This window comes from Typopeltis vanoorti, chromosome 16 (assembly GCF_054136105.1).
Source record: "Typopeltis vanoorti isolate ZY-2024b chromosome 16, IOZ_Tvanoo_1.0, whole genome shotgun sequence".
NCBI classification, from domain to species: Eukaryota; Metazoa; Arthropoda; class Arachnida; order Uropygi; family Thelyphonidae; genus Typopeltis; species Typopeltis vanoorti.
The window spans coordinates 19,957,617-19,985,300 of NC_143564.1; the positions used below are offsets into that span (position 1 = coordinate 19,957,617).

Here is a 27,684-nt window from a genome sequence, read left to right on the forward strand (position 1 = left end):
GCATAAAATCCAATTCCTTCCTCCCGTGTGTCCTCTCCTCACTCCAATCAATGCGACCATACTTGAAATCTCCCATAATAATTACCCTCCTTCCACTCATTTCTTCTATTTGCTTGTGCATACTGTCACCACCATCTTTTCCATCACCTGGTCTATAGCAGCACCCAATTGTATATTTAGCTCTCCTAGCCACAATCTCACACCAAATGGCCTCAAATGTGCTCGTTTCTCTATCCTGCAATTCAACTTCTATTCTCCTTGGCTGTAGCTCATCAGCTATCATCAACAATATTCCTCCCCCATTTTATTCTCCCTGTCATTCCTGAACACACTATATCCATCACATTCAATCCCACTAGCTATATCATCTACAGTCAGCCATGATTCACTAATACCAATAACCTGTGGTCTGGAAGTGCCAACCATGGCCAAAAACTCTTCCTTCTTGTTCCTAATACTCCTAGCATTAGTGTACATGAATTTAAGACCCCCATTAGCCCCAACCGTACCTTGATGCCTTATTTGCTTGGGCATATTATATTCATTCATACATTCAATTGCCTCCCTAAGGACTTTATATCTACCTCCCCCACCTTAATAAATCTAGTTTCCCCGAATTTGCATATCCACTACATTCAGCAACACTTTCTCAAGTCTCCTTACACCATAACCATTCAAATGCAAGCGATCCATCTTATATAGATCCTTTCGCCCATCGAACTCATTCCACACATCCACAAATTCCACACCACTCGTCATACATAACCCACGCATAAAGTCATTCGCAATTATGGCCCTCCTTTTAAACATTTCACTGCCATACCGTGGCAAAAGACTAATCATTCTAACTCTCTCACTCTTTTCTTTTGCTACCTCAAACAATTCATTCAGGTCTTCTATCATTTCCATTTTATCTCCTTTCAAATCATTCGTACCTGCCACAACAATCATTTCTTTCACCCTTTCCTTTTGCTCTCTAATAGACTCAGTTACATCCTTTATGGTTGCACCAGGTTGGTACGATTTTGTCAAATCCTCTACTAACACACCTCGTACTAACGAGGTGTGTTAGTAGAGGATTAGTAGAGCATATAGCACTCTATCCTTCATTTTGTTCATGTTCACACTCATACGCCTATTTTTCCTGTCATACTTTTTATTGGCTGGTTCAATCAGTCGACTTTTGCTCATATGCTCTAGCTGCTGTTTTGCCTTTTGTATTGCACCATTCAACAACGCGATATCACTCATTGCATCTATCTCATCTTTTTTATTCTCTGTAAAACCATTAATACTATCATTCACACTTTCTACATTCACACTCTCACAATTCTCTGCTACAACCTCGCCGTTTCTTGTCATATCCCTATTTTCTTCATTCTGAAGTTTGACAAAATTATCACACTCACGATCCGAAATACACTTCAATTCCTCATTCTCCCTACATTTTCTACACACATTCACTCCTTCATTATCATCTAACCACACTCTGACCGCACTCCGCAAAGCATACATTTCGCAGATAGTACACTGAATCATCTCCTTTACATTACCGTTCTTGAAAAAAGATGGCGAACCATCATTACTGGCTGCCATTTTCCTTCGTACTGGAGCCATACTTACTAGTAACGTATTTTATCAAATTATAAACACCAAAAACACACAAACAGATGCACTAAGATATGCAAGGCAAACAAAACTACATAATATTAAAGTAAATTTATCAACGATAACTGAAAATAACGCTTATCTTATCAGGAGCTTTCACAAACACTACGCGCCACGAATCCCTCTAGCGGCGACTTCCCGACATAGATTATGTTATAAAACACTTTAGCACACTAACTACACTAATAAAACTACAATATACTAAATATAATATACTAAAATTACACAATTAAATCTAACAAAATGTTTAATAAATCAACAAAAATCACAAATCTTTCAGGAGCTCTCCGACAGTACGTCTCTTCACCAGCTAGCCTCGACACCAACTCACCAACATATTCTTATTAAAGCAGTATATACAGTTAGCTTCAAAAGAGTTATTTACATAAACATCTAATACAAACTATACCGAGACAAAGTTTTTTTTTTTTTTTTTTTTTTTTTTACAATATTCACATGGGACTTAACCTAAGTAAAAAATTGATACAAATTCAAATCCAATCCACTGATCCAAATTAATTCATTTACCCGGACTTATAAGAAAATTACTGATTTGACAATTTTAACAAAAAATAAATAAACAATAGCAATACACTTAAAGCGAATTAAAAATAATACAAAATAATGATAAATAAAATATTATGTTTTCAGTTTTAATTAAATTTGTAATCAAGGCGGAATGCATAAGAGATCGACCAAAAATCGCTCCGCGATCGACCGGCTGAACACCCCTGGTATAGGCAAAAAAATCAACATTTTTAATACAATGTTAAAAATTTACTATGAATGGGTAAAAAGAATAAACTCTTTCTTGCTATGAGTCAGTCTAGCTGTGAAAGCATTTGTGAGAGAAACTTGACGATCGAATGATACATATCAGAAACACCCCATATTTTATGTACACTCTCCCTCCTTTCTACACAAAAGAGTCTGGTAATTGTCAAGTGAGTAGTGGAAGTACTAGCTCTGCTAATCCATCATTTCAGTAATTCCCCATTAAGATAGTAGAATCTAATTATCCTGGGTATGTGAGGAGATATCATGATGTAATTACCACATCTTGGATATTCTTTACTTTAAACAGATGAAACACGTTCAGATATGCACTTTTGTTACTGTTGTTTCAGAAAAATGTCCAATAATACAATTTAATATCAGCATGCATCAATTATTAACTTAAGCAATTTGCTCCCATGGATGTGAACACTGCCTCATCCATAAACAACATTTTTTGCAGTTATATCATCATTACCTAGTTGAATAGGCATTTCTTCTGCAAATGTCATGTGGTGTGTTTGTCATCCCTTTCTAAGAGAATAGACATAACCTATTGTGAAGAATTCAACACATAACTAAGCAGTTCTCTGACAGTTTTTTTATTTTGATTTGGAAGAGTTTCACAAAATTGCTGGTACCTAGGAACATTATCATCATTATTATGTGATACCTCCATGGAGTCCAAAGACACACTGAGGGAGGGCAGTTACTCCGCAATCTCCATCTCCACCACTCAATCCACCAACCACAATGAACATCATCCTCTACACCAATGCCATCTACTGCCCAACACCACCACTAATATTTTCACAGACAATCACAAACATCCATGCTCATGCCGGGATTCAAACCTGCAGCCTTTTGGCTGGAGAGCGGATACACTAACCACTCAGCCAACCAGGCCAGCTGACATTCCTACTTTCCAAGATTTTTAGGGCATTTGCACAAACACTTTTTGTAAGTGACCTGATAGTAGTTATGGAATGGTAGAAACATTTTGAAAATGCTCTCAAACATCTCACCACAAATTTTAAAATTCTTTATTTTAAAAAAATTAAAACTGAATGATTTTGTTCTGAATAATTAACCAACACAGAAGTTTTCTCTGATACCGTTTTTTTAGCTTAGTATTATATGATGTCATTAAGGTAAACTTAAATGAATGAAACCATTTTATTTAAAAGTATTCAAGGCCTTATTGGCTCACCTTGTATACACACACTATTTTTTAGGCATGAGTGGGATCAAGTTTATTTCTCAAATTACCAGCTTTCAACGTTCAACTTTTTATTTTACACACAGAACTTTAAATTCCAAAATGACTTACTAAAGCTATGCCTTTTACTTTCTCACGTGTCCTTCTTTTCATAAGAGTGTTAGCTGGTGTCCTACTTCTTTTATAACTATCACTTTTATCCTTTGCTTCTCTTTCCAATGAATACTGGAAAAAAAATAAATTAGTTTTTATTACTTACAATTCCAATCAATTTGAATTAATACCATTGTTACAAGGTTTAAAATAAAATTTTGATTGACCTACTGGGAGGCTTTAACATTACAAAAGTAATCTTGATTATATAAATTTTAAATTATTACCCCCTTTCCCAAACTGAACAAAAGCAGCAATCAGTAGTAAAGATAAATATTAACAATAAGATGATTGCTGCTTTTGTTCAGTTTGCTTCATCGATAGTGATTAGTTATCAGCTACTACTTCACATACCTCACGATTCTTTCAGTGCAAAATAATACATACATTGAGTTAACTGATAATTAGTGTAATCAGCCACAGAAAAATGATTAGTTTGAAGTACAAGCTGATCAAAAGTTACTAACATTTTGATAAGCAGCCTATGAAAGAAAGTCTAAACAAGTTACTTGTGTAGGAAGTGGACTGTGTACTGTCCACAGTGAGTCCCAGGATTCCACAAAAGTGTCATGTAATAATAATAAACAATGAGTGATCTAATATTGTATGACTTTACAACCACAGTCATAACAATTCTGCTATTGGTACTTGTGTGTGTGGAGGGGGAGCAAATTTGTTATTTTGACAAACTGCCATTTCTTTAGCCTAAAAAGGGGACTGAAAACATTTTTTTTTTTTTTTTTTTTTTTTTGGGAAAGCCAAGATAGTTCATAATACAGTGTCTGTGCCTAAACCTCAAGTTAAGTATCTAAAATGCTAATGCTAGATGAGCTGGCCACAATGATGCACATGTACCAACCACTCAATTAGAAACTTTTATTTAATACCATGTTGGACCTCCTTTAGCCCAAATTGCAGCACATATGCAATTTGGCATAGATTCCACAAGGTGTTGGATTGCACTGATGTATAAGAGTATATCAGGCATTCACCAGATAGTCCTTTAACTGGCTCAGATTTAACAGAAGATGACTATGCTCCAGATCTGTTTTTCTAACATGTCCCATACATTCTCAATCTGTTCAGATCAAGACTGTGTCATATCCAAGGAAGATGGTGGAAGTCAGCCATGTTTGCTGAACCATTCCTGAACAATGCAGGATAGACTTGACTGGCAACAATATTCAGATATTCCTTGGGAAACACCTGCAATATCAGGGGATCCATTCCGTACCAACAATATGTACTCCATACCATGACACCGCTTCCAGAACCTTGAGTTGTGGATACAAGATAAGCTGCATTCATTCATCTAGATGCACCATGACTTGTCAGACCACATGATTTTTTCCCAGTCTTCCAATGTCCAGTCATAGTGTTCCTCAATGTAGATGAAATTACCAGTTCTTTGCAGAAATCACCGGTTTCCATATAGGAATGCGACTACCAATACCGGTCCTCTTCAATTCCTTGCACATAATTTGGTGAGATATGGGTTGGGAACAGTCTTCTTTAAGTGCTTCAGTCAACTGCTGCATACAGGAAGTTCTGTTTCCATATACAAGCCTTCTGAGATGATGCTAATCTCATTCCTGACCAAAAGTCTTAGAACCACACTTATGCCTCTTAGACAAGCAATGTAGGTTATTTTTCCACTGATTAAACACCCAGGATATCTTACCTTTTGAAAAACCAATCAGCTCTACTGTTTTCAAAATCGTGGCTTTAGCCAAATGGACACTCACAATAAGCCCTTCATCGAACTCCGAAAGATCCTTTGTTTTGTCCATTGTGATTAACACTACTGATGATTATGGACCAGCAGCATTCTTACATAGTTGATTAGAACACATGGTGATGGACATGACCAAGTATTTTGCATAGACACTTCATAACTTACATTTATGTACATCTGCATAAAGGTTTCAAATTGAGTGGCCATTTATGGACTGGGTGGTGTATGTAAAATACACCACCCAATCCATAAATACTGTGTACTGTATTTAATGGCAAATATGCAACTAAGTAATACCAACCAATGTGTATACCCCCAGAAAGTGAGGTTAGTTTATATTCAGTAGTGTGTGAGTAATGAGTAGTGCAGAGTGCTTTTTCTTTGTATGTCATGGATATGAAAAATAAACAGAGAATTGCAAGTAAATTTTGTTATGAAGCAGGTCTTCCTGCTACAGAAACCCTAGAAATGGTACAAAAGGTGTATGGAAATGAGGATCTGAATTGATCCAACATCTTCAGGTGGTATTTGCAATTTCATGATGGAAGGGAGTTTGTAGAAGATGAGAAAAGTGGCCATCCCACATTGATTTGAACTCAGGGAAACATTGTCACTGTCGCTAAGTTGGTGAAGAATGATCACTGAATCATATCACTGATAATAGCAAAGGCTACAAACATCCCTAGTGTCATTCTTTGCATTCTGAGTAAAGATTCAGGATAGAGGAAGATGCGAATGCGTTTTGTCCAACATACCTTGACAGCTGAGGAAAGAGAAGATCCTGTCAGGTCTTGTCAGCACATTATCATGATGGTGGATGCAGATGAAAATTTCTTTGAGAAAATTATTACAGGACATGAGAGTTGGTGTTTTGCCTACAATCTGACAGTTCTGAATGGGTTGGCGAGACATCTTCCAGACTGAAGAAATAGAGATTTCAAAAGTTACGCATCAAAACAATGTTGACAATTTTATTTTTGACTTTCAAAGGTGCACAAAGATACTAGAGGAGAAAACAATGAATGCAGAATTTCATAAAATAGTTATGGATCATTTCCTGAAATGCATCAGTGTTCATCCTGCTGCATTCCAGTACCACAATTTCTTCCAGTTGGAAGATAATGCATCCACTCACAAAGCTGCAAATATGTGTCACTTTATGACACAAAAGTATCCTAACCCTTAATCATTCCCTTTACTCACCAGATCTATTCTCTCAAGACCATTTTCAGTTCCCCAAGTTGGGAATAAAGCTGAGAGGACATCAACATGCAGATGTTCCAGCCATCCAAAAAAAAAAAAACTAACTGATGCATTAAAGACAACTAAACAAGCAGAATTTTCTGCAGATCTCTGAAAACTGTATGACTGCACTAAAGCCAGTGTAGATGCCAACAGATGATATTTCAGATAACAAATATGTTTTATCTTTCTTTCATGTGTTTTTGATTTTTTTTATAATTTTTTGCCCTAAAACTTATGAACTGCACTGTGTACACTGATGTGGTGTACACAGTGCGGTGTGGCATAATCAAACCTTCAGCCTACTCTTATGCTGATGGGTTCATTAATACCCTTGGATATATTCCACAGTCAACAGGAATTAAACCTTTAAACTTCTGGAGGAAATTATCTAAGGATTACCTAATGTATGGAATATCAATCAAAGTGTGGCATCAGCATCCCTCTGATTAAAGGACAAGTCTGTTATACTAGGCCTGGAAATTATTCCAGAAATAATACATGTGGCAGATGAATTTTTATCTAGCATACAATATGTTATGTTTTCAGAGTTTCATCAGATATGGAGAGATCCAACATACTCAAGTACATCCTTTAAAACTGTTATTCTTCATACTAGCTGAGAGAGAAAAATATACTGTAATAAGATTTAGAAGGCATCTAGATGAATCAGCAAGCAATTTGGTTGCCATGATTCTCCATGTGTGCCTGAAGAGAGCCAGAGTAGTGGTATGTTGATTAGGCAGTGCCAAAGCAATAATTTCAAGGAATTGGCAAAATTCTCCATGGGTCTGGATTAGTTAAGAATCGTTTAATGCATATTCCATGACTTTCCCAATTTCAACTCGCTTTAATAATCATGGAAAGTCAAACAAAGAGAACCAGATTACATGCAGAAAAAAAAAGCAAACAGCTCGACAAATATGCAGTCTTAGTTTCAACCTCAATGATGTTAATTTTCATCTACAGGTCTGCTTTCATGTTTAATGGTGCATCAGCAACTATGGATATAATTGCACCAAGCACATGTTTAAAACACAATAAGTGCATGCATAATTTTAGCATAACCTGAAAATGTTTCTAAATAAACTTATACAAATGAATACATTGCAAAAAATTTAAAAACAGAAGATATATTTGATGAGTGTCAGATAAAATCTGAATATTAAGACTCACTCAGCCACATTTCTGAAACCAGTAAAATAATGGCTGCACTGGAGAAATGAAGGCAGCCTGTTAAAATATTATTATCTGAGGCCTCCAGGGAGTCGAGGACTCATCGATAAAGGCTGTAAATTACCCAACCCAGCTATCATACCTTCCCTTAAATTCATTTATACTAGATACACTCACTACCCCTAAGGACAAATTATTCACTCACTCACTGCTCTCTGGGAGAAAAACCTAGCTCTTACCCCTTTCTTGACTGAGAACAACCTTAACTTCCATGGATGCCCCCCCCCCTTGTTCTCTTCCCGCCTTCGATATAATGAAAAATTTCATAATTTGAAATGCTAACACCCATTCAAAAGTTTATAGACCGCTATCATATCACCCCTCTTTCTCCTCTTAACCAGTCTGCAATCCACATACTCGCAATCTGTCCTCATAATCTAAATCCCATAATCTGGATATAATCTTTGTAACTCTGCACCCTTTCCACAGCTTCTTTATCCCCTTGGAACCCAGGAGATAAAATCTGCGCACAGTAATCCAGGTGTGGTCTTATTAAAGCCTTATAAAGAGGCAATATGATGGATGGTTACAACAGAATTACAATTCTCATACACAGACAAGCAGTCTCTGCACACTGGTTTGTCAGATTTTACTTTAAGACTATCTGGTAATTAATTATTAATATCCCTCTATTCTATATTTATCTGACACTGTAACATTAGTTTTTTTCTTATGATCTCTCTCTCTACAGTCAATATAAAGAACAGACATACGATGATCTTGTAAGGGACAAGATGACTTAACTGCAGCAGTCATACAACCTGGTTTCCTTAGATCTGAATGTAGCTTGGGATTCGATTTATGTAGATATCAAAAGAGAGAGAGAGAGATGTGGACGATATTCCAGACTCTACTCTTAGCAAACTTAGTAAATTAGTATATATGATGCACCTTGGTAGTGTTTCAATTTTATACAGTTTATAGCAACAGTTTAGTTTATGACATGCAGCACAGCTGCTCCATTCTGGTATTATGTTGTCTAGGAAGATAGCAGCAGATTATCAGAATCTCTAATTTTGACCTGATCTGAAAGATTAAACTGTTTTTATGTGTTTTATAGAGCTGCTGGTAGGCAGAAGAGAGGAAAGGGTAGAATTTCTCTAGACTATACAAAGAATACACACATACCAAAAGGAAGAATGGCATTTTGATCTAGGGTTACAAGTTTTCATGATATGGACAAAAAATGGTTGTCCACATAGGATGGTCTAGCAGAGATTTGATTTTGGCAGTGTATTCCAAAGACAACTGCTGGCATTAAAAGGACAGTAATGGTTCATTCACGTCAATGTAATCACTAGGAGCATATAATGCTTACAATTAAATTGGTAAATTTCAAAAACATTATCTGTTCCTAGTGTTCACTTCAACAAAAACACTATGAACAGATAACATTCAAAATGCACCATTTGCAGTTATACCTGCCTGATGGAATCCAATCATTGAACCTCTGAACTGGATGATCTTTGCTCAATGTGTACCATGAATTTAGGCTAAGTGCATGGTAAAGATGGAGCAAAGAACATTTGATCTGCACTTCAAGAAGCATAAAACAGGCTGTTTTACAATGCTCTTTTCCACCCACTGCCCAGCTGGTGTATGTGTATTTGAATTTTTTTAAAAATCAAATATAAGCCTTTGTAGCTCAGTTGGTTTAGACGACCCCTTTGGGTGGAAAGATCCAGGTTTGAATCTTGTCTCTATGATCCTTTCCTTTAAGGAGGCCTGTAAAATTCTTATCACCCATCCTAACTTAACAATCACGGTGGTCTAAAAACCCCAAGATTATGGATGGCACATATTCTAGCCACATAACCTTTTTATCTAAGAGTTAATTATAATTAGGCCTGTAAGTAATGTAGGATCTTAATGCTAATATAATAACAATGATTTTAAATTATGAATTAGGCCACAACTTTTGCTATATTGAAACTATCTATATGAATTTGTTCTCTGATGATGTTATAAATAGAATATAGCTTTGATGGGCTTTTTTTTTTTTCAATAGAGGTCAGACCAGTTAATAGTTGATGAAATCATTGTCACTTTGGCATACTGTTTGAAATATAATATAGCTGGTCTTTGTGTGTGTGCGTGCGCGCGTGTGTACTCTAGATTGGGGGATTCTCAACCTGTGGTACGTATATCCGCTTGGAGGTGTGTATACATACATACAGTAATACCTCGTTAACGCTCCGGATGTATTCCTAGAAGACAAAGCACCAAACAAAATAGCGTTATACGGGATCATTTAGTAAATAGAGATAGGAGAACACGTGACCAAGAATAAACAAGTTTTACTTTAATTTAAAGTTATTTCTATATTAACTTTCCTTTCATGGTTCTTGGTGTTTTGGAATGTTACACAAGCAACAGTTTTAATTTGAAATCACCATTGGTGTTACTGCCCCAGAGGAAGGGTTAAACGATCTTTTGCAGCTTTGAATCCTGGTGCTCGCTTTTGTTCATGCAATATAAATGTGCACTTTGGCATTCTCTTCCAGAAAAGTCCTATTTCATCAACATTAAAAACTAGTGCAGGAGGATAATTTCCTCTTTCAATTATGGCTCTTAAAGTTGATGGAAAGGCTGACGCAGCTTCAGTATCTGCACTCACCACTTCTCCAGTAATTTGAATGTTGTAGAGGTTGCTTCTTTTTTTAAAAAATCTATTGAACCAACCTCTGCTAGCTGCAAAGTTTTCACTCGTATCCTCTCTTTGTTTTTGAATATGATTAAATATACTTCTGGCTTTTTCCATGATTATTGCCTGACTTAATTGCATGTTGGGTTCAGTTGCATCATCAATCCAAATGGAAAGACGTTTCTCCATTTCCTCTAAAATATTGCTTCTGGATTGGGTTACCTTTGTTGCAGAAGTGGCTGTGGTTGCTGAACAATTAATTTTGTCCTTGTTTTTTAGAATCGTTCGAATAGTAGAAGTAGACAAATTTAAAGCAGCTCCAATGTCAACTTGACATTCACCTTTTTCTAATCGCCTCAGCACCTGCATTTTAATATCGAGTGAAATGCTTTTTTGTATCAATTTTGTTTTGTTTTAACCTTTTGCTGATTGGTTTGGGAATAATCATATTATATGCAAATCAAGGAAATTGAATCAGTGTAAATTTAGCTCTTTTTTAGGCTTCGAGTAGAACTGCATTAGATTGAATAATGGAATATTTAGTACCTTTTTTAGGGTTCGGAAAAAACTATGTTATAGCAAATCAGCATTAATCAGGGTGGCATTAAACAGGATCTTACTGTACATGTTTTATTTTATTCCCATTGTTATACTATAACTATGGTTTTATCTATCTATACACATTCCAGGGGATATGTGAAGCATAAAAGGTTGAGAACCACTGCTCTAGATGATAACCTTAATATGAAGGTCGAAATGTTGGGAAATTAAAGTAATTATTCCTAATGTGGTTGTAGTCTCCCTAATTTTATTGAAATGAAACCTGTCTCTATGATGTGAAGAATTTTTTTATTAGATATTTTCAATCAAATGGTTAATTAGCTGGTCTCATATGGAGATGGAGGATTCTTTTTCTCCCAGAAACTTGGGGTTTTTGTCCCTCTAAACAGACAAACTGGTCACAGAAGAACACACATACACAATATACAGACATAGAATAAAGATTAACCACCCTGTTCTGTCAGATTTGGTTTCAAATTTCACAGTGAAGTATGGGTCTACACGTGTAAGCAGAAATCAGGAAGGAATCAAATATGAAACATTATCTCTGTTGCACTTCGAATTGCTGTTGGTCACAGTCTTTGTTCTGTTGTGAGATGAAGATTAATTCTGGAAAAAAAGGTGCACACAAATGATATCTGTTAAGAACTCAAACCTCTTTCACATGCAGAAATAAGATCATGGACTTGCTGCAACTATTCTTTCTATAACTCTCATATAACATAAATAGGTAGTAAAGTTTGTTAACATAAAGGGCACCGCTTATGGTGCCCTTTACGTTAAGAAGAAAGATGTTATGTTACTGAGTTAACTTTGATAAGAAGACAGTACTTAACAAAAAAACTTGTGGGACTCCTCTTAGAGAAAGGTTTGGGAGAGAGAGAAATTCCTACTCGGAATTGGAAGGTTCAATTATGAAGAATATTCCTGATGGGAAAGAGAGAGAAGTTATTTATAAGACCAAAGTTTTATAGATCATTTAATATAACAAACTTTAGCTTTTTTCCCTGTCAAAACACCATGATACAGTAATGCATCACCATATTATACTTTGCTTTATGACAATCTGCTGATATGATGCTTTGGGATTGACTAATGCTAAATTATATGACTGTTTTAGCAACATGACACTCCCATGAAGCAGCCAATGTGCATCTTTTGTCAACTGTTTGTTTACGATGTTATTGCTTGCCACATCTCTCTCTATGTTTTGGTGTTTCACTGTGAATTATAAATTTTTTTTATTTTTATTGTTGTTAATAATAGAAGATAAAATTCAAAGCAAATTTGCTGTTGCTTCCAGTGAAAAGAAGAAAATGTGTAAACTTATTACATTAGATTCTAAGATTAAAATTATTAAATTTAATGAGGATGGTATACACCAATGTCATAATGAGATAGGCGACAGGCTGAATACACCATGCACTACTGTTGTTACAGTTGTTAAAAACAAAGGCAAAGTGAAAAGTGCTACACTAGTTAATATTATAGTTATCTGTAAATGTGCCAGCAAAAATGGAAAATTTTTTTAATGGTGAAGATTGATGATCAAACTGTTTTGGATGTTCCCCTAAGTCAAACTATTCAGAATAACTTTTGTGTTTGCAAAAATTATTCTAAATTTTTTGTTTGCATAACTGAAATAGAAAATCAATGCTTTATTGTTATTGTTTATTGTTACATTAAATGCATCTACAAGTGGTTAGTAGTTGGAAGGGGACCAATCGGTCGATGCTGTTGGCACACTCTCCCTCGATGAGTCTTTGGACTCCCTGGAGGTGTCTAATAATAATAATAATAATAAAAGTGTGTGGGGGGGGGCAGTGATTCGCTATAGGACAAAATTTGCTATATGAGGTCTGACACAGAAAAAACAAGAATCTGCCTATATCTCTTTTCATTTAACAAATTGAGAAAATCAACTACGATCTCTTTCAAAATAGTTCCCTCCTGAGTTGAGACACAGCTGCATACGATGCTGTCAACATTCAAAGCAATTCTGCAGATTATTTTCTGAAAGGCCGTTGAGGATCTCTGTCGTTTTTGCTTTCACAATGACAAAAAATGGGTTCCTCTGAGCACTGACTTGATCTTTGGGAAGAAGTAGAAGTCGCAGGGAGCCAGGTCTGGCGAATAGGGTGCGTGCTCAAGCACAGTGATGTTGTGATTAGCTAAAAACTGCTTCAGAGACAAAGCGTTGTGGGCTGGGGCATTGTCTTGGTGCAAAATCCAACCGTTTCTCCACAATTCTGTCATTTCCTTCTCACATGTTCGCACAATTTTGTCAAGACTTCAAGGTTATGCTGCTGATTTACCGCCTGGGAACCCATTCTGCCATTACAATACCCTGGAAGAAAACAATCAACATGGCCTTGAACTTCGAATGACTCATGCATGCTTTTTTTGGTCTTGGAGATTTGCTGACTTCCACTGCATTGATTGTCACTTGGTTTCCTCATGATACATAAATATCTAGCAAATTCAACAAATCTGGATCATCCTTAATGCATTGCAAAAGGTCCAAACACAGTTCCTTGCGACATTCTTTTTTGTTCATCTGACAACATTTTTGGAACCATTTTTGTATAAACCTTTTTCATGTTCAGTTCTTCAGTTAAAATATGTCAAACACTTTCCCTGTCCAAAGGAACTTCCTCAGCTATAGCTCGAACACCAAACCTTCTGTCTTTTCAAATCACATCTTGCACTTTTTTAATGTTGTCATTGGTAACTGCTGTGCATGGGGCGACCTGGGCAATCATCATTTTTCATGCTTTCTCTGTCCGAAAATCGTTTGTGCCATTCAGAAATGCATGCACGAGACATGCACTCTTCGCTATAAGCCTCAGTCAATAATTGAAAAGTTTCCATTGCAGATTTCTTCAGTTTTACAAGAAACTTGATGTTAACTCGCTGCTCACTCTTGCACTCTAACATTTTCCACCATAGGGTAAGAAAACGTCTATATTTGAATACGCGTCTACTCATACTGAGTAAAGCGATGTATGAGTAGAGAAACTGCTCTATAACCATCTGTTTGTCCCTCCCCTCTCACTCTCCATTCCCAAGCTATAGCATTAGTCTCATTTTTTTTGGGTTGGACCTCGTAAAATGTAATTGTTTTTGAGTGGAGTACATGTAATGCAGAATGATATTTGCTAAATAACCTTTTTTCCCAGTAACCTAGGAAAAAAGGTTGTTACTCTCCATTTCTAAAGTTTGCATTAACAACTATAGGTGATAACTTACTGGAATTTTTGGATCATTATGCTTCTTTTACATATACATATATATATGTTAAAGATACCAAGCAATTTTATAAGCTAGGTTTTTTAATCCTTTTTCCCAAGTAAGCAAACAGACAAGTCAGTCAAGTTTGCGGCTGCACATAGTGCAACACAGGCAACTCGTGGTAAAGGTGGAGCAAGCTGTGATCACTTTCCTTAGAATTTTCCCATAATGCAAAGCACATTTTAATAAGATAAGATAATTTTAAACAGATAAGTAAGTCAAGTTTGCAGCTCACATAGTAAGAAAAGGGTGACCATTATGGGCAATTTCAATTATGGTAATATAGACCGGGCTAAACAGAGAGCATCATGAACCAAAGAGAATGAACAAGCTGGATTCAGGCCAAATAGAGACTATCAGGATCAGATTTTTACTTTACAACAAATAGTTGAGAAATTGTGAAATATAACAAAGAACTTTTATTCAGGAGTAGATTCCAAAAGAAAGCCTGTGACTATGTGCTGCAGGGTTCTGTTCTTGGACCACTGCTATTTAATTTGTTCGTTAATGATATAGAAAGGATCTGAGAGGAACTGTTCATTTATTTGCTGATGATGCAAAGTTGGTTAGAGCAATAATGAATACACACGTCAAAATTTTGCAGGATGATTTAGATAGATTGACAGACTGGGCTAAGGAGAATGGTTGTCATTTAATGTAGCAAAGTGTAATGTTATGCATTTTGGGGTGAAAATGCATAACATTACAGGAAATTGATGAAGCCAGAGATTTGGGAGTGTTGGTGGATAGGGAGTTGAAGTTCTTATCAGCTCACTTGGTTACTGAAGAATGCTTTGATGAGCAGAGAAAAGCAGGTTATTGTTTGTCTTTATCAAGCCTTGATAAGACCCCGTCTTGACTACTGTGCCCAGATCTGGGCACCAGGGTTTCTTCTTGATGGGGAGGAGGTATAGAGGATCCAGAGGCAAGTGACCAAGATGGTAACTGGTCTATGGAATGAACCCTATCAGAACAGGGTGAAGATCTGTGGGTTACAGAAATTGGTTGATAGGCAACAAAGGGGTGATATGACTGAGACGTTCAAATTACTGAATGTCCATTCAGAGGAAATTCAGAGGAAATTTTTCAGAGTTGGTCTGGTAGTGGGAGAACTAGGGGACCATCCATGGAAACTGAGCAAGGGTGTTAGAACTAGGTTTTTTACTTGGAGAGTGGTGAATGAGTGGAATAAGCTGACAGAGTCTGTTGTAGGTGCCATGACTGTCAATGAGTTCAAAGCAAAGTATGATAGATACTGTGCGAATGCTGAATAGTTCTTGACATGATGTTTCTGGCCTCTCTCGAAGTCTAATGACTCCCTGGAGTTGCCTGTAATAATAATAATAACTGTATTTAAGTTTTGTAGACCTGCAAAATGCATATATATGACAAGGTGCCAAGAGAAAAGCTATTCAAATTGACCATGGCATCAATGACATGGATGTACATTATCCCCCCTCTGTTATTCATTATCTATATGGATCACATTATAAAGGAAAGCGGTATTAAACCTGATATCAAAATTGGAGATGTTAATCTCAGCTCTTTACTTTATGCAGATGATGTTATACTTTTAAAGAAATCCAGTACAAGACTGCAAGATTCCCTGACTAAATTGAATAACTTTGTGATAAATTTGATATGAAAATTAACAATAACAAGATGAAGGCAATGAAAACAGACAGAAACATCGAAAATGTCAGCTGCATTATGAATGGAGAACCTATAGAACAAGTAAAACATTTCAGCTACTTAGGCATGATTTTTAGTGAATATGGCAAATTAAATTTGGAAACAGACAGCAAAATTAGCAAAGTTCACATGGTTGGAAGTCAACTGAATAAATTTATATGGATTAAGAAAGAAAGTAGTCAAAACACCAAATTAGCTGTATATAAGACAGTGTTCAAACCAATTTTAACTTATAAATCTGAGAGCTGGGTTAGAAATAAAACACTTGACCAAAGACTAAAGACCACAGATATTCAAGTGAGAAAGATTACTGGTGTGAATAGATGACATCAATGGCAATATCATATTCAAAATGAGGATATTAGGAAAGAACCTGACATTGTTAGTATCCAGGAATGTGTTAGCAGAGCTAATCTCAGGTAGTATGGTCACTTAAATAGAATGGGAGAGGAAAGATTAGTAATAGAAGTGTTCTCATCCAGGCTGGCAGGAAAAAAGACCCAGAGGAAGACCAAGTTATAGGTGGATTGATACGTAAAAAGGGCTTAAGAAGACAGATATAAGATCTGATAATGTTGGAGTCTTGATAGATAACTAACTGTTTGATTTGGAGGAAAATTGTTGATATGACGTTAGAAAATGATGATTTAGAAGTTAGGTTTCCATATAATACTATCATAATATCCTGTACACATGAGGGTATATGTCAGGAATTTGATGATGATGATTATGAGGACAGATTTTGAGTATGTGGATTAGACTCTGGTTAAGGAGAAAGAAGGGGTGATGTGACAGAGGTCTATAAACTTCTGAATGGGTGTTATAGGATATTTTCTGATGACATTATTCATTATATGGAAGGTGGGAAGAGGGGTAAGAGCTAGGTTTTTCTCTTACAGAGCAGTGAGTGAGTGGAATAGTTTGCATTTAGGAGTAGTGAGTACATATAGTGTGAATGAATTTAAGGGAAGGTAGACAGCTGGTTTGGGTGATGTGTGGCCTCCCTTGATGAGTATCCTTGACCTTCTGGAGGTCTCAGGTAATAATAATAAGTTGGTAAGGGGTAATTAGCAGATTAGCATGGAAGAGATTTTTCATAGAATATCTGGAGATGGGGGGAGAATGAGAGACCATCCCTGGAAGCTGTATAAGGTAGGTGTGAGCAAGGGGATGAGGAGCCGATTTTTGCATGGAGAGTGGTAGGTGATTGGAATGGATTGCCTGATGTGATGAGTGCAGGGATAGTGAATGCATTTAAGTCGAGGTATGATGAACTGTGCGTGTGAGAGTGGGGCCTCCCACGATGAGTCTCTTTACTGCATGGAGATCTGCTGAAAATAATAATGATGATATAATAATTTAAGTGTTTAGAATTCAGTGACATTTCTAAAGATCCTCCGATTTATTTTCTTTGTCATAACAATGGTATAACAGTTCGTATTCATCCCATAAAACCAAATCTGTCTGTTGACTCATTGTGTAGACTAGCTGATGAGAAGTAATGTGATAATAGAGCTGTGGCCTTTAATATAGCTAATTGCTCTTCAATATGTCATTCAACAGAATTCTCAGTTTGTCCATTTGAAGACATTGTCTTCAAATAAACCAATAAACTTCATCTTACCTAAGACTTACCTTACTTCTCCCACGTTTCAGAAGAGAAGAAGCTATTGTGAAAGAAATAAAGAAAACCAGAAATAACACTTATTCATCAAGATATCTCTTCACCTCCAGCATGCTGCCTTGCCTCAAGATCTCTCATATGGCTTGTGAAATTACCAGATGATGGTCCTCAGGACTGGTGGAGAAGACTCTGGAATGAACTACAAGCAAGTACCTGATCACAGATCCAACCAGAATTCAATCTGCCTTGACACCTCTGAAGTTGGCTAAACAGATTTAGGACTGGACAAGGCTGCTATGCCCACTTACTACATCTGTGGGGAATTTTCAAACTCAACCCTGTTGTGTGTGTGTGTGTGGTGGTGGTGCTGCTGTGCAGACTATGCATCATATCAATGATGACTGCCCAATTTTCACAGTCATCCTTTCATGTGTGGCAGTGCTCTGCAGACCACGCATCATATCACTGTTGACTGTCCCATACACTCCTTTCCTGGAAGCCTCGGGAATTTGCATTTACTCCCAGACAGCACCACCACCACTGGTTAACTGAACTGTCAGTCTGTATATAGTTTTGCTTAATAATTGTTTGTATTCTCCCTGCCCCACACTAAAATAAATAAACCACAGGCAGTAAACTCCTGGATGTTTCAGGGGGTTGCATCTAGGTTTCACAGGTTGAAGTAGTGATCTCATTCTGATGAAAGAAATTTTTACATGAAAATAGAGCTAATATAGGGAAGAGTGAGAAAGCCTTTGATTTCATTGCAACTTCTTATAAACAGATACACTTGAATAATGTGTTAGTTTACAAGAAGTCTTTGGATGATGCACATATCATTTTGTAAAATGATTTTTAAAAAAAAATTAAGTTCTTCCTTGTCTGTAATGAGATGATGGGCTCTTATTCCCAGTGATGAGGTCAAATTTTTGAGATCTGTAATGGTTGGAAGAATGCAGTTATCTTTCGGTATGGGTGGGTTTTCGAAAGATTTCAAAAATAAACATCTTCTGAAAGACACTTAATTTCCTATATTCTTTAGTTAGTTTTAAATCCAAAATGGAAGTTGGTGTTATCAAATATGACAGTAGTATGATGGTAGTTAAGGTAGTCAAGAAAATAAAAAAAGTGAAGTTTACCTATGACTCTAGATTAAGATGTCCTCAACATGCCTTTACCACATTTCAGGTTGAGGAGGGTATTCTTCCAGGACTCCTCCCCCCCCCAAATGTTTCCATGTAAAGATTAGTCATCTCTCCATGGGTGAATCCTGAGTTATGTTTATATATGGAATCATGCTTAAAGGATGTAGATGAAATACACTGAGGAGTGCCATGATTTTCCTGGAAAAGTTATCCTGTAGTAGTAGGAGAAGATTTGGGAAACAAAATGACTATCAAACTGGCCAAAATGTCTTATTCATCAAAAACTGTGCTGATGATGGTGGAGAAAAAGTGTTCAGAGTTTTAACAAAAGACAGTGATTGTTCTAACAGGCCTTTTAGTAGTTCCAGATGTTTAGAAAAACAATATGTAGGAGAATCTATGCCTCCAACTATTGGGCAGAGGGTGTAGATATACGAGTGCTAGTCTGATATCTCTGTTGAATTCACAGGTAGTTTTTACCTGTGAAGATTTACATGGTAAGGAGTTTTCTGATTTTGTGCTTATATTCTTCTGTGTTCAGAATGACTATAGCATTATCTTTATCTACCAGCACGATTACTATTTCTGTATACTTTTTAAGTTTTTTAGAACAGTCCTTTCTAGGGATTACAGATTGCCTGTTGAAGCAAAACAAGCCAATGCTTCTTGTTGAATTAAGAAAAAGGAATTGTGCTCAATTTTCATTAACAGCAATTCTCTGAGTAGTGTGATGAAATCTCACACTGTTCTGCTTTGGATGCGATAACTTTTATTACAGTATGTTTTTATAATTGCTCAATTTTATTACTAGTTATTGTTGTTAATCTCTTACTGTGCCTAATTTATAAATAAAACTTTATCATAGGTATGTATATATAGGGTTTAGTGCTATCCTGCAGTTTCAGGAATCCACTTGGGGGTCTCTGAGCATACCCCCCCCCCCCCACACACACACCCAGATAAGGAGAAACTGCTATGTATGCATCATTATACATATTTCTTCTCGTAGAAAGGATTAAATGTTGGTTATACATGCTTACTAAAAAACTTAAGGAAATTACAACGTACAATAGAATATACATTAAATTAAACTTTAATATATTTGTAGTCCGCGCGGTTAGCCTAGTGGCTATGCGCTTCGCAACCATATGCCTGGGGAAGGAGTGTCCTAGGTTCGATTCCCGTCGGTGACGCGAGGAGCTGAAGGATCTTCCTCAGCCATAGCCAAGTTAGCCAGTCTTGGGCGTGGACAGCAGAGTTTTTTCCCCAGTTTATTCTGGGGTTTTTCATCCCGCAAAGCAAGCAAACTGGCCTTGAGAACCCAACACTACAGGCCATAGGATACACCGGGGCATAAGGCTGACCACCTTATCCTGTAAACGGAGTGAGGTCCGATGATTAATGGACCCTCGACACCGCAAGGTAAAAGAGGGTATAAGGAAGATGATGATGATATATTTCCAATATTTCGGCAACATCATGTTGCCATCTTCAAAGGAACTTGCAATAAAGACAAGTGCACGCAGGCACTAAACACAGTAAATGAGAAACGAAGCGAGGAAGCTATGGTTTTCCTAAAATTCCTGATGGTGCCCCCTAGCAGGCAATGTAGGTATTCTTGGCCGTTGGGTTGAAGGTCTCCTGATGTAAGCCTCCCAAATTTAGGGCAGTCTCATGCAACCAAATTTGTTGAGGTTTGGCATGTTTCTTAGGGCTGAGACTGATTCCATGAATAGTCTTTCAAATTTGAACTTGCTACGGTGTATTATTGTGGCTTTCTTCCACCATATTCTGTGGCGTGTATCCAGAGCATGGTCTGCAAGACCAGAATGGCTGTACTTGTGAAAACGAATGTAGTCCTTGTGTTCTGAAATTCTGATATTCACTGTCCTGCCTGTTTGCCCAAAGTAGGATAACTTACAGCTGCAAGGGACCTGGTATGCACCAGGTAGGTCTGGGGGGGGGGGGGGGGGGGGTTGTCTTTAGTGGAGCTGATAAGGGATGCCAATTTTCTATATGGTCTGTAACAATAAGTCAAGTCATGGTTTTTTAGGATTTTGGTAATTTTTTCTGAGGCGTCTCGGATGTAGGGATTGGGGTGATGGATTTAGAGTAATCCTTGTTGTGAGGGGGAGGGGGTTTGTGGTTTATTGGTTTCGATTTTTTTTGGGGGGAGAGTAGCAGCCATTGGCTGAGAAAGTGTTGAGGATGTGATTTAGTTCATTGGTTAGGGCATTGTCATTTGAACAGATTAGTTTAGCCCTGTTGTATAGTGTCTTAATAACTCCATATCATTGTGAGGGTGGGGGGAATGGTGGGATTGTTGGTGATTGTATCTGCCTGTATGGGTGGGTTTCCATAAACTGAGAAAACCAAGGTTCCATCAAGTTGGCTGGTGACTAGTGTGTCTAGGAAAGGGAGGCTGTTGTTTTCATTTTTTTCCAGGGTGAACCTGATTCTGGGGTGTTAAGAAGGAGAGGGGGGGGTGAATCAGAGCCATGTGGCCAAATAGTGAACACATCATCAACGTAGCGAAGCCAATGGCTACAACCTCCAAAAAATGTTCAAACCAGTTAACACAACCCCCCCTCCCCTTCATAACAAAGATTATACTAAATCCATCACCATTCCCTACAACTGAGGCACCTCGGAAAAAATTACCAAAATCCTAAAAAAACATGACGACCTCTTGTTACAGACCATATAGAAAATTAGCATTCCTTATTAGCTCCACTAAAGACCAACCACTCCCCCTAGACCTACCTGGTGTATACCAGGTCCCTTGCAGCTGTAAGTTATCCTACTTTGGCCAAACAGGCAGGACAGCAAATATCAGAACATAAGGACTACATCTGGATTCACCAGTACAGTCACTCTGGTCTTCCTATCAACAATCTTCCTCAAAAGTAATCTATTATCTATCAGGACTCCAATATTATCAGATATTTCCATCTTCTAGGAAACTTCTTACTGTATCAATCCACTTATATCTTGTTATTTTATTATAATGGTAATTCATAACACAAGGTATTTCTGTAAACCTCTGAATAAATTATAGCAACTATGGATTTTTCCACTATCAATAAACAGGGGATTTTTTTTTCTCATGCCACTCACATCTTTGGATACATGCTAAGAATGTGGGGAATCTCAGGTAATTAACCCTTTCTGCCCTAGTGATTCCAACTGGAATCACTATCACTAACTTTCTTGGCCTTCATAGCCCATATTACGCAAATGATTCCAATTCTGAAATGATTCATTGAAAATGAAATTTTCATGAATCATTGAAAAAAAATACATTTTCATTTTCTGAAAAATGAAAATGTATTTTTCAGAAAAATACTTGATATCCTTGCTTTTTTTTAGACCTAAAGACAAAATAAATAGAAAGAAAAAATTTTTTTCACTTGTAAAAAAAAAAAATTCAGGTCAGAAAGGGTTAACCTTGTTTGGCACAAAGGAATTAAGCAACTTCCATCATTTCTGAGTCTCTGACTTCTGCAACTAGGTTTGCCGACTTTCTCTCTGGTTGCACGTTACATATGATAGAGAATGGATCTTTATCCTCACTTAGAAACTAATGATGGGGTTTCTTTCAACTATTCTCTTCCTTCTAATTTTTTTTTTTCACGTTGCTCCCACCCACTGAAGGTTATTTGTGAGTGGGAGCAACATTTTTATCAATTATATACATACATACATATTTTTTTAACAGCCTGTAAATTTTCCCCACTGCAGGGGTAAAGGCATCTCCTCTCCCATTGCAGGAGGATTGGGTCTACTTCTCCCATGGTGACTCACTCCGTTTTGGGTAGTCACCGTTTTATTCACTTGTATGAATGAATGTATGCAGGTGGAAGACAATCGCAAACATCCATGCCTACATGGGATACAAACCCGCAGCCTCTTGGCTGGAGAGCGGATACGCTAACCACTCGGCCAACCAGGCCAGTATATATATACATATATGTGTGTGTGTGTGTGTGTATTTTTCCCCCCTTCACAGTCCAAAAACCCTGCTCTAGAGACCAAACATGGAACTTTCTCAAAACATTTCAGACTTCCAATAAACAGGACAGTGGTCTCACATTGGGTGATGAAATTCATCTCCCACCTAAAGACAATCACAAGGATCCATGCCCACAGCAAGATTCGAATCTACAGTCTGTTGGTTGGAGAATGGGTACACTGACCACTCAGCCAACAAGGTCAGCTTCTAAATATCAACAATCTTTCCAAGTTGACTGCAAATCTAAACCATAGTTCAGGTGATGACAGTAAACTGCACACCTCTTTTCTCATTACAAACCTAGCACAAAATCCCGTCTAACTTTCTAAATATCAATTTGCGGAATCATAAATTATGAATTCTGAACCATTCTTCATTCTGATAACCTTGTTTTAATAAAATAACTCAATCCTGTTGCATTTCTCACAAAAATAATTTTTTCTTTCACTTGTTGACTTTCTTTTTTTGATTTCTTTCACTGTTTTGACAGCACCTTAGATTTCTCTTCTAGGGATAAATTTGACCTCCAGTCTTTTTTTGCATAACATGTTACGAATACGCTGGTGTCCAAAACCTAAGGACGAACACTATTTTTTTAGATTACAACTGCAAATTCAGATAAATCAGCTTGTGGCAATTTATATAAATCATGATTTCGAGTAGACAGTGGATATATAATCAAATTTTCGAATCGCGTAGAAATGGGTCACATGGTAGCACTTAACAGGATAAAAGGCAAAAGGCTGCCCTAAGCGAATTGCGTTTGGAGTATGCCCTTCTCATGAAGGAATAAAGTTGAAAACTTTGATGTCTTGTGATGTCTCAAACACATCATCTAGATGATTTCATGAGGGGAAGAATTATTGCAGAGATTAACTAAGGCCACAGCATTTCTGAATCTCACATAGCATTATATCCAGGCTCTGGGCAGTGTTTGAAACCAATTGAATGTGTTCCAGGCAGTCACTTGATCACCCTCATTCTACAATAGAGCATGAAGACAGATTTTTAGTTATAACAGCAAAAGGTAATCAATGCACCATGGCAGGTCAGCTTGCAAGTTGGCTCCATTCAAGCACAGGTAAGCAGATATCTCAACAAACTGTGGTAAGACATCTGCAACAAGTAGGCCTATATGCCCAAAGGCATTTAAGTCTGCATCTGTTTATCCACAGCTCATGTTTGCAGAGCATGTTTTCAGTGGTGTTGTATCTATAATAATTGGACAACACACCGATGGCCTAATGTACTCTTTACAGAGAAGTCATTTTAACCTTTCCTCAGATTCTAGATGACACTTGATCTGGCGTGAAAGTGTCACTGCTTGCCATTGCGAGAATGTTCTTGAAAGGGATAGATGCTGTGGTGCTGGGATGGTATGGGGGAAGCATTATGCTTAATGGCATTTATCTAGAGTATGGTCACCCGCCACAGAATACGTTGGAAGAAAGCCAAAGTAATACACCGCAGCAAGTTTAAGTACGAAAGATTATTCATAGAATCAATCTCAGCTCTAAAAAACGTTCCAAACTTCAACAAATTTGGGAGACTTACATCATGAGAACATCAGCCCAACGGCCAAGACAACCCAATATAGCCTGCTAGGGGGCACCATTAGGACTTTAGGAACAACAATAGTTTCTTATCTTCTGCCTCATTTGCTTTTTGTAGTGCCTGCATGCACATGCCATATTTGTATGTTCCCATGAAGATGGCAATGTGACATTGCCGAAATATAGGAAGTATTTATTAAAGTTTCTTTTAATTAATATTCCAGTATACATCGTAAATTTCTTAAATAATTTAATAGTCATGTGTTGATGGAGGAAGTTGGGGGAATGGAAATAAGTCTGGATACAACAACCTTCCAATCAATCTCCACTACATATGGATGTTAATTGAATCAAGTCCATTCAAAGTCATCTTGTCAGCAAGCATCGCTGATCATCAGGTAGTGAAATTTTATAAAACAGAAAGGAAATACTATAAAGAAAAACATTCAACAAACTAAGATAATGATAACTCAAAAATATAATATTTTTAATTAAATCATAACAGGTCACCTTTCTTTTGTTGTGAAACTTCTGGCTGAGTTTAGTAAGGATTGAAAGAGGTTGATGTAAACTTTGTTGTTCTTCATTGCTGCTCACTTTTGAAGGATGAACTAGAAGGAATATTTTAAAGCTAAATAATTATATCGTTAGAAAATATCTTAGTTAAATATACAGTATTAAATCTGTCAATGCATTATTTATTCATTTCCTTTCTTGTTTGAGATTTATTATCCCATCTCAAGAGCAATTGAAAATCTATACGATATATTACCACACTGGGTGGACCAACAGTTTACAGAAAAAGAAGAAAGTCATGTTTCTTTTAAAAATTACAGACTGTATTGCTAGAAGGTTCTATAAGAAAGTAAGGGCAAAGAAAAAGTGTGGTAGTAGCTGGTATAATGAGTTTGAACATGTACCAAGAATATGTTGACTGATAACTACTTAAGTTTAGTTTTAACAGGTTTTGAGGGGAATGTGGAATCAAGATGAATGTTCAGATAAACAATGTGCAGAGAAGTACATGGATAAGCCAAAATTGTGATCAAAACAGGAAATTCAGCATTACAATAAGAAAGGATCAGTCATTATTCACTGACCCCTTTCCCCTTTCATACTTTTATTTTCTGGAAAAGTCTTCCTCACCAAATGTTGCTAGAGGACTACAACCACTAGATAAAAAACAGAGCATCGATAGGTTTTTTCCTCTCTCTTTGTTCTGGTTTCTTCTGCCATACATAGAACAAATATGATGCAGGTTCTACTGCTGACGTGGGATTAATATTGATAAATAATAATAATAAATTTGAAAGAATAACTTTCTGCTACTGGATACTCAAGAATTTTTAGGATTTTGCAAGGAGAAGAGGAAGGCCTACACAAATATGAAAATGGTACTCTATTACCTACATGGATATGAAAACTTTTTTAGATATGAAATTTTTAGGATTTTGCAAGGAGAAGAGGAAGGCCTACACAATATGAAAATGGTACTCTATTACCTACATGGATATGAAAACTGCAGAAATTAACCAATTGTTCAGGTAAGAAATAGCACCTAATGTGGAAGAAAGATACTCTTTCCCTTTACTCTGGATGCTGAAGCAGCTAACAATTTGATACATTATTTGAATGTGTAAATAAGATTGGATTTATAAAGAAAAAGTATATTTATCAGGGAAAATAATTATTAATACTTTGTTTCATTACTTATGTCAATGCTAAAGCTAATAGAAGAGAAGTTTGCAATAAACTGGAGTAACAACTAGTTATAGAACTTGCATAAAGTGTCAAACTGTTCCGTAAAAAAATTCAAAGGTTAAATATTAAACATCATAAACCTGGAGACTATGGGTATTATATATTTAAAAAATATAACATATTACAAGGAATAACATAATTCAGTTATCTGGTTATTAATTAAAAAATTGAATAATCAAATAGTCTAGTCGATTAAGACAATGACAATAACTAAAATTTATATGCAGTTGACATAAAAATCACAATTTTTAACATGTACTGCTTTTTCATCTTCATTATCACCAAATTTCTGACATGAACACAAAATGTATATGAAAAAGTTCTCATTACTAACTTCTATCAACAATTTTCTTCCTAATTAATCTACTATCTGTCAAAAATCCATTATTAAAGTTTACGTTCCGGTGTTCTAAGGCACTCTTTGCTGTATCAATCTACCTAGGGTTTTGTTTAGTACCATCCTGCCGATGAACACTTCTTTTGCTGATCTTCCCTCTTCCATTCTGTTTAAAAATGACCATACCACCTAAGATTAGCTTTGCTACCACATTCCTGAATGCTAACAATGTTATTTCCCAATATCCTCATTTTTAATATGATACTGAGATTGATGCCATCTGTTCATTCCTCAAATCTTTCTCAGAACTCTCATGTTTATGATCTCCAGCCTTTGATCAAGTGCTTTACTTCGAACCCAGCTCTCAGATCCATAAATTAAATTTGGTTTTAGGACTGTCTTGTATACAGTTAGTTGAGTGTTTTGACTAATTTCTCTCTACTCCATACTAAGTTACTCAGTTTGACTTCAACAACATCAGCTTTGCAAATTCTGTTGTCTATTTCTATATCTGATTTGACATCTTCACTAAAAATTGTGCCTAAATAGTTGAAATGTTTCACCTGTTCTATAAGTTCTCTGTTCAGCACGAAGTTGATGATTTTGGTGTACCTGCTTATTTTCATTTTTTTTATTGTTAAATTTCATAGCAAATTTATTACAGCAGTTATTCATTTCAATAGGGAATTCTGCCAACTTGTAATGGATTTATTTAGAAGTTTAACCCTCGTCTCTTTCATATCAAATCATTTTCCTGTACCACCAGTGAATTCCAACTGTTGTTGGAAGTTTTTCCACTTGGTTATACTATAATTAAAGATGCCAAGAAATTATATTCTTGGTTTAATCCTTTATTCAAGTGTAAGCAAACAAAGTTTGAGCCTGAAGCATTTTCAGGACTGGGCCACTCATATAGAAGTATGAGAAGCTAATGACTTCACATCAATTGCCATTATGGGAAGCAAAGTATATCCCATAATGCAAAGCACATATCCTTAAGGACATGTATAATGCTATGCATTATGGAAAGGGTCACA

The 27,684-nt window shown here is 36.6% G+C and overlaps 1 protein-coding gene across 1 annotated transcript in view; it reads right to left on the minus strand.

Annotated features, from left to right (window-relative positions):
• The window catches only part of Mical (Molecule interacting with CasL), a 538,428-nt gene that overhangs the window by 278,821 nt on the left and 231,923 nt on the right, over positions 1-27,684 (minus strand). The window contains exons 13-14 of the mRNA XM_090406620.1: positions 25,060-25,160; positions 3,773-3,886 (exon numbers count right to left, since the gene is read on the minus strand). Coding sequence (XP_090262746.1) covers positions 3,773-3,886; positions 25,060-25,160 — 215 coding nt within the window. The remainder of the gene's footprint in view (positions 1-3,772; positions 3,887-25,059; positions 25,161-27,684) is intronic.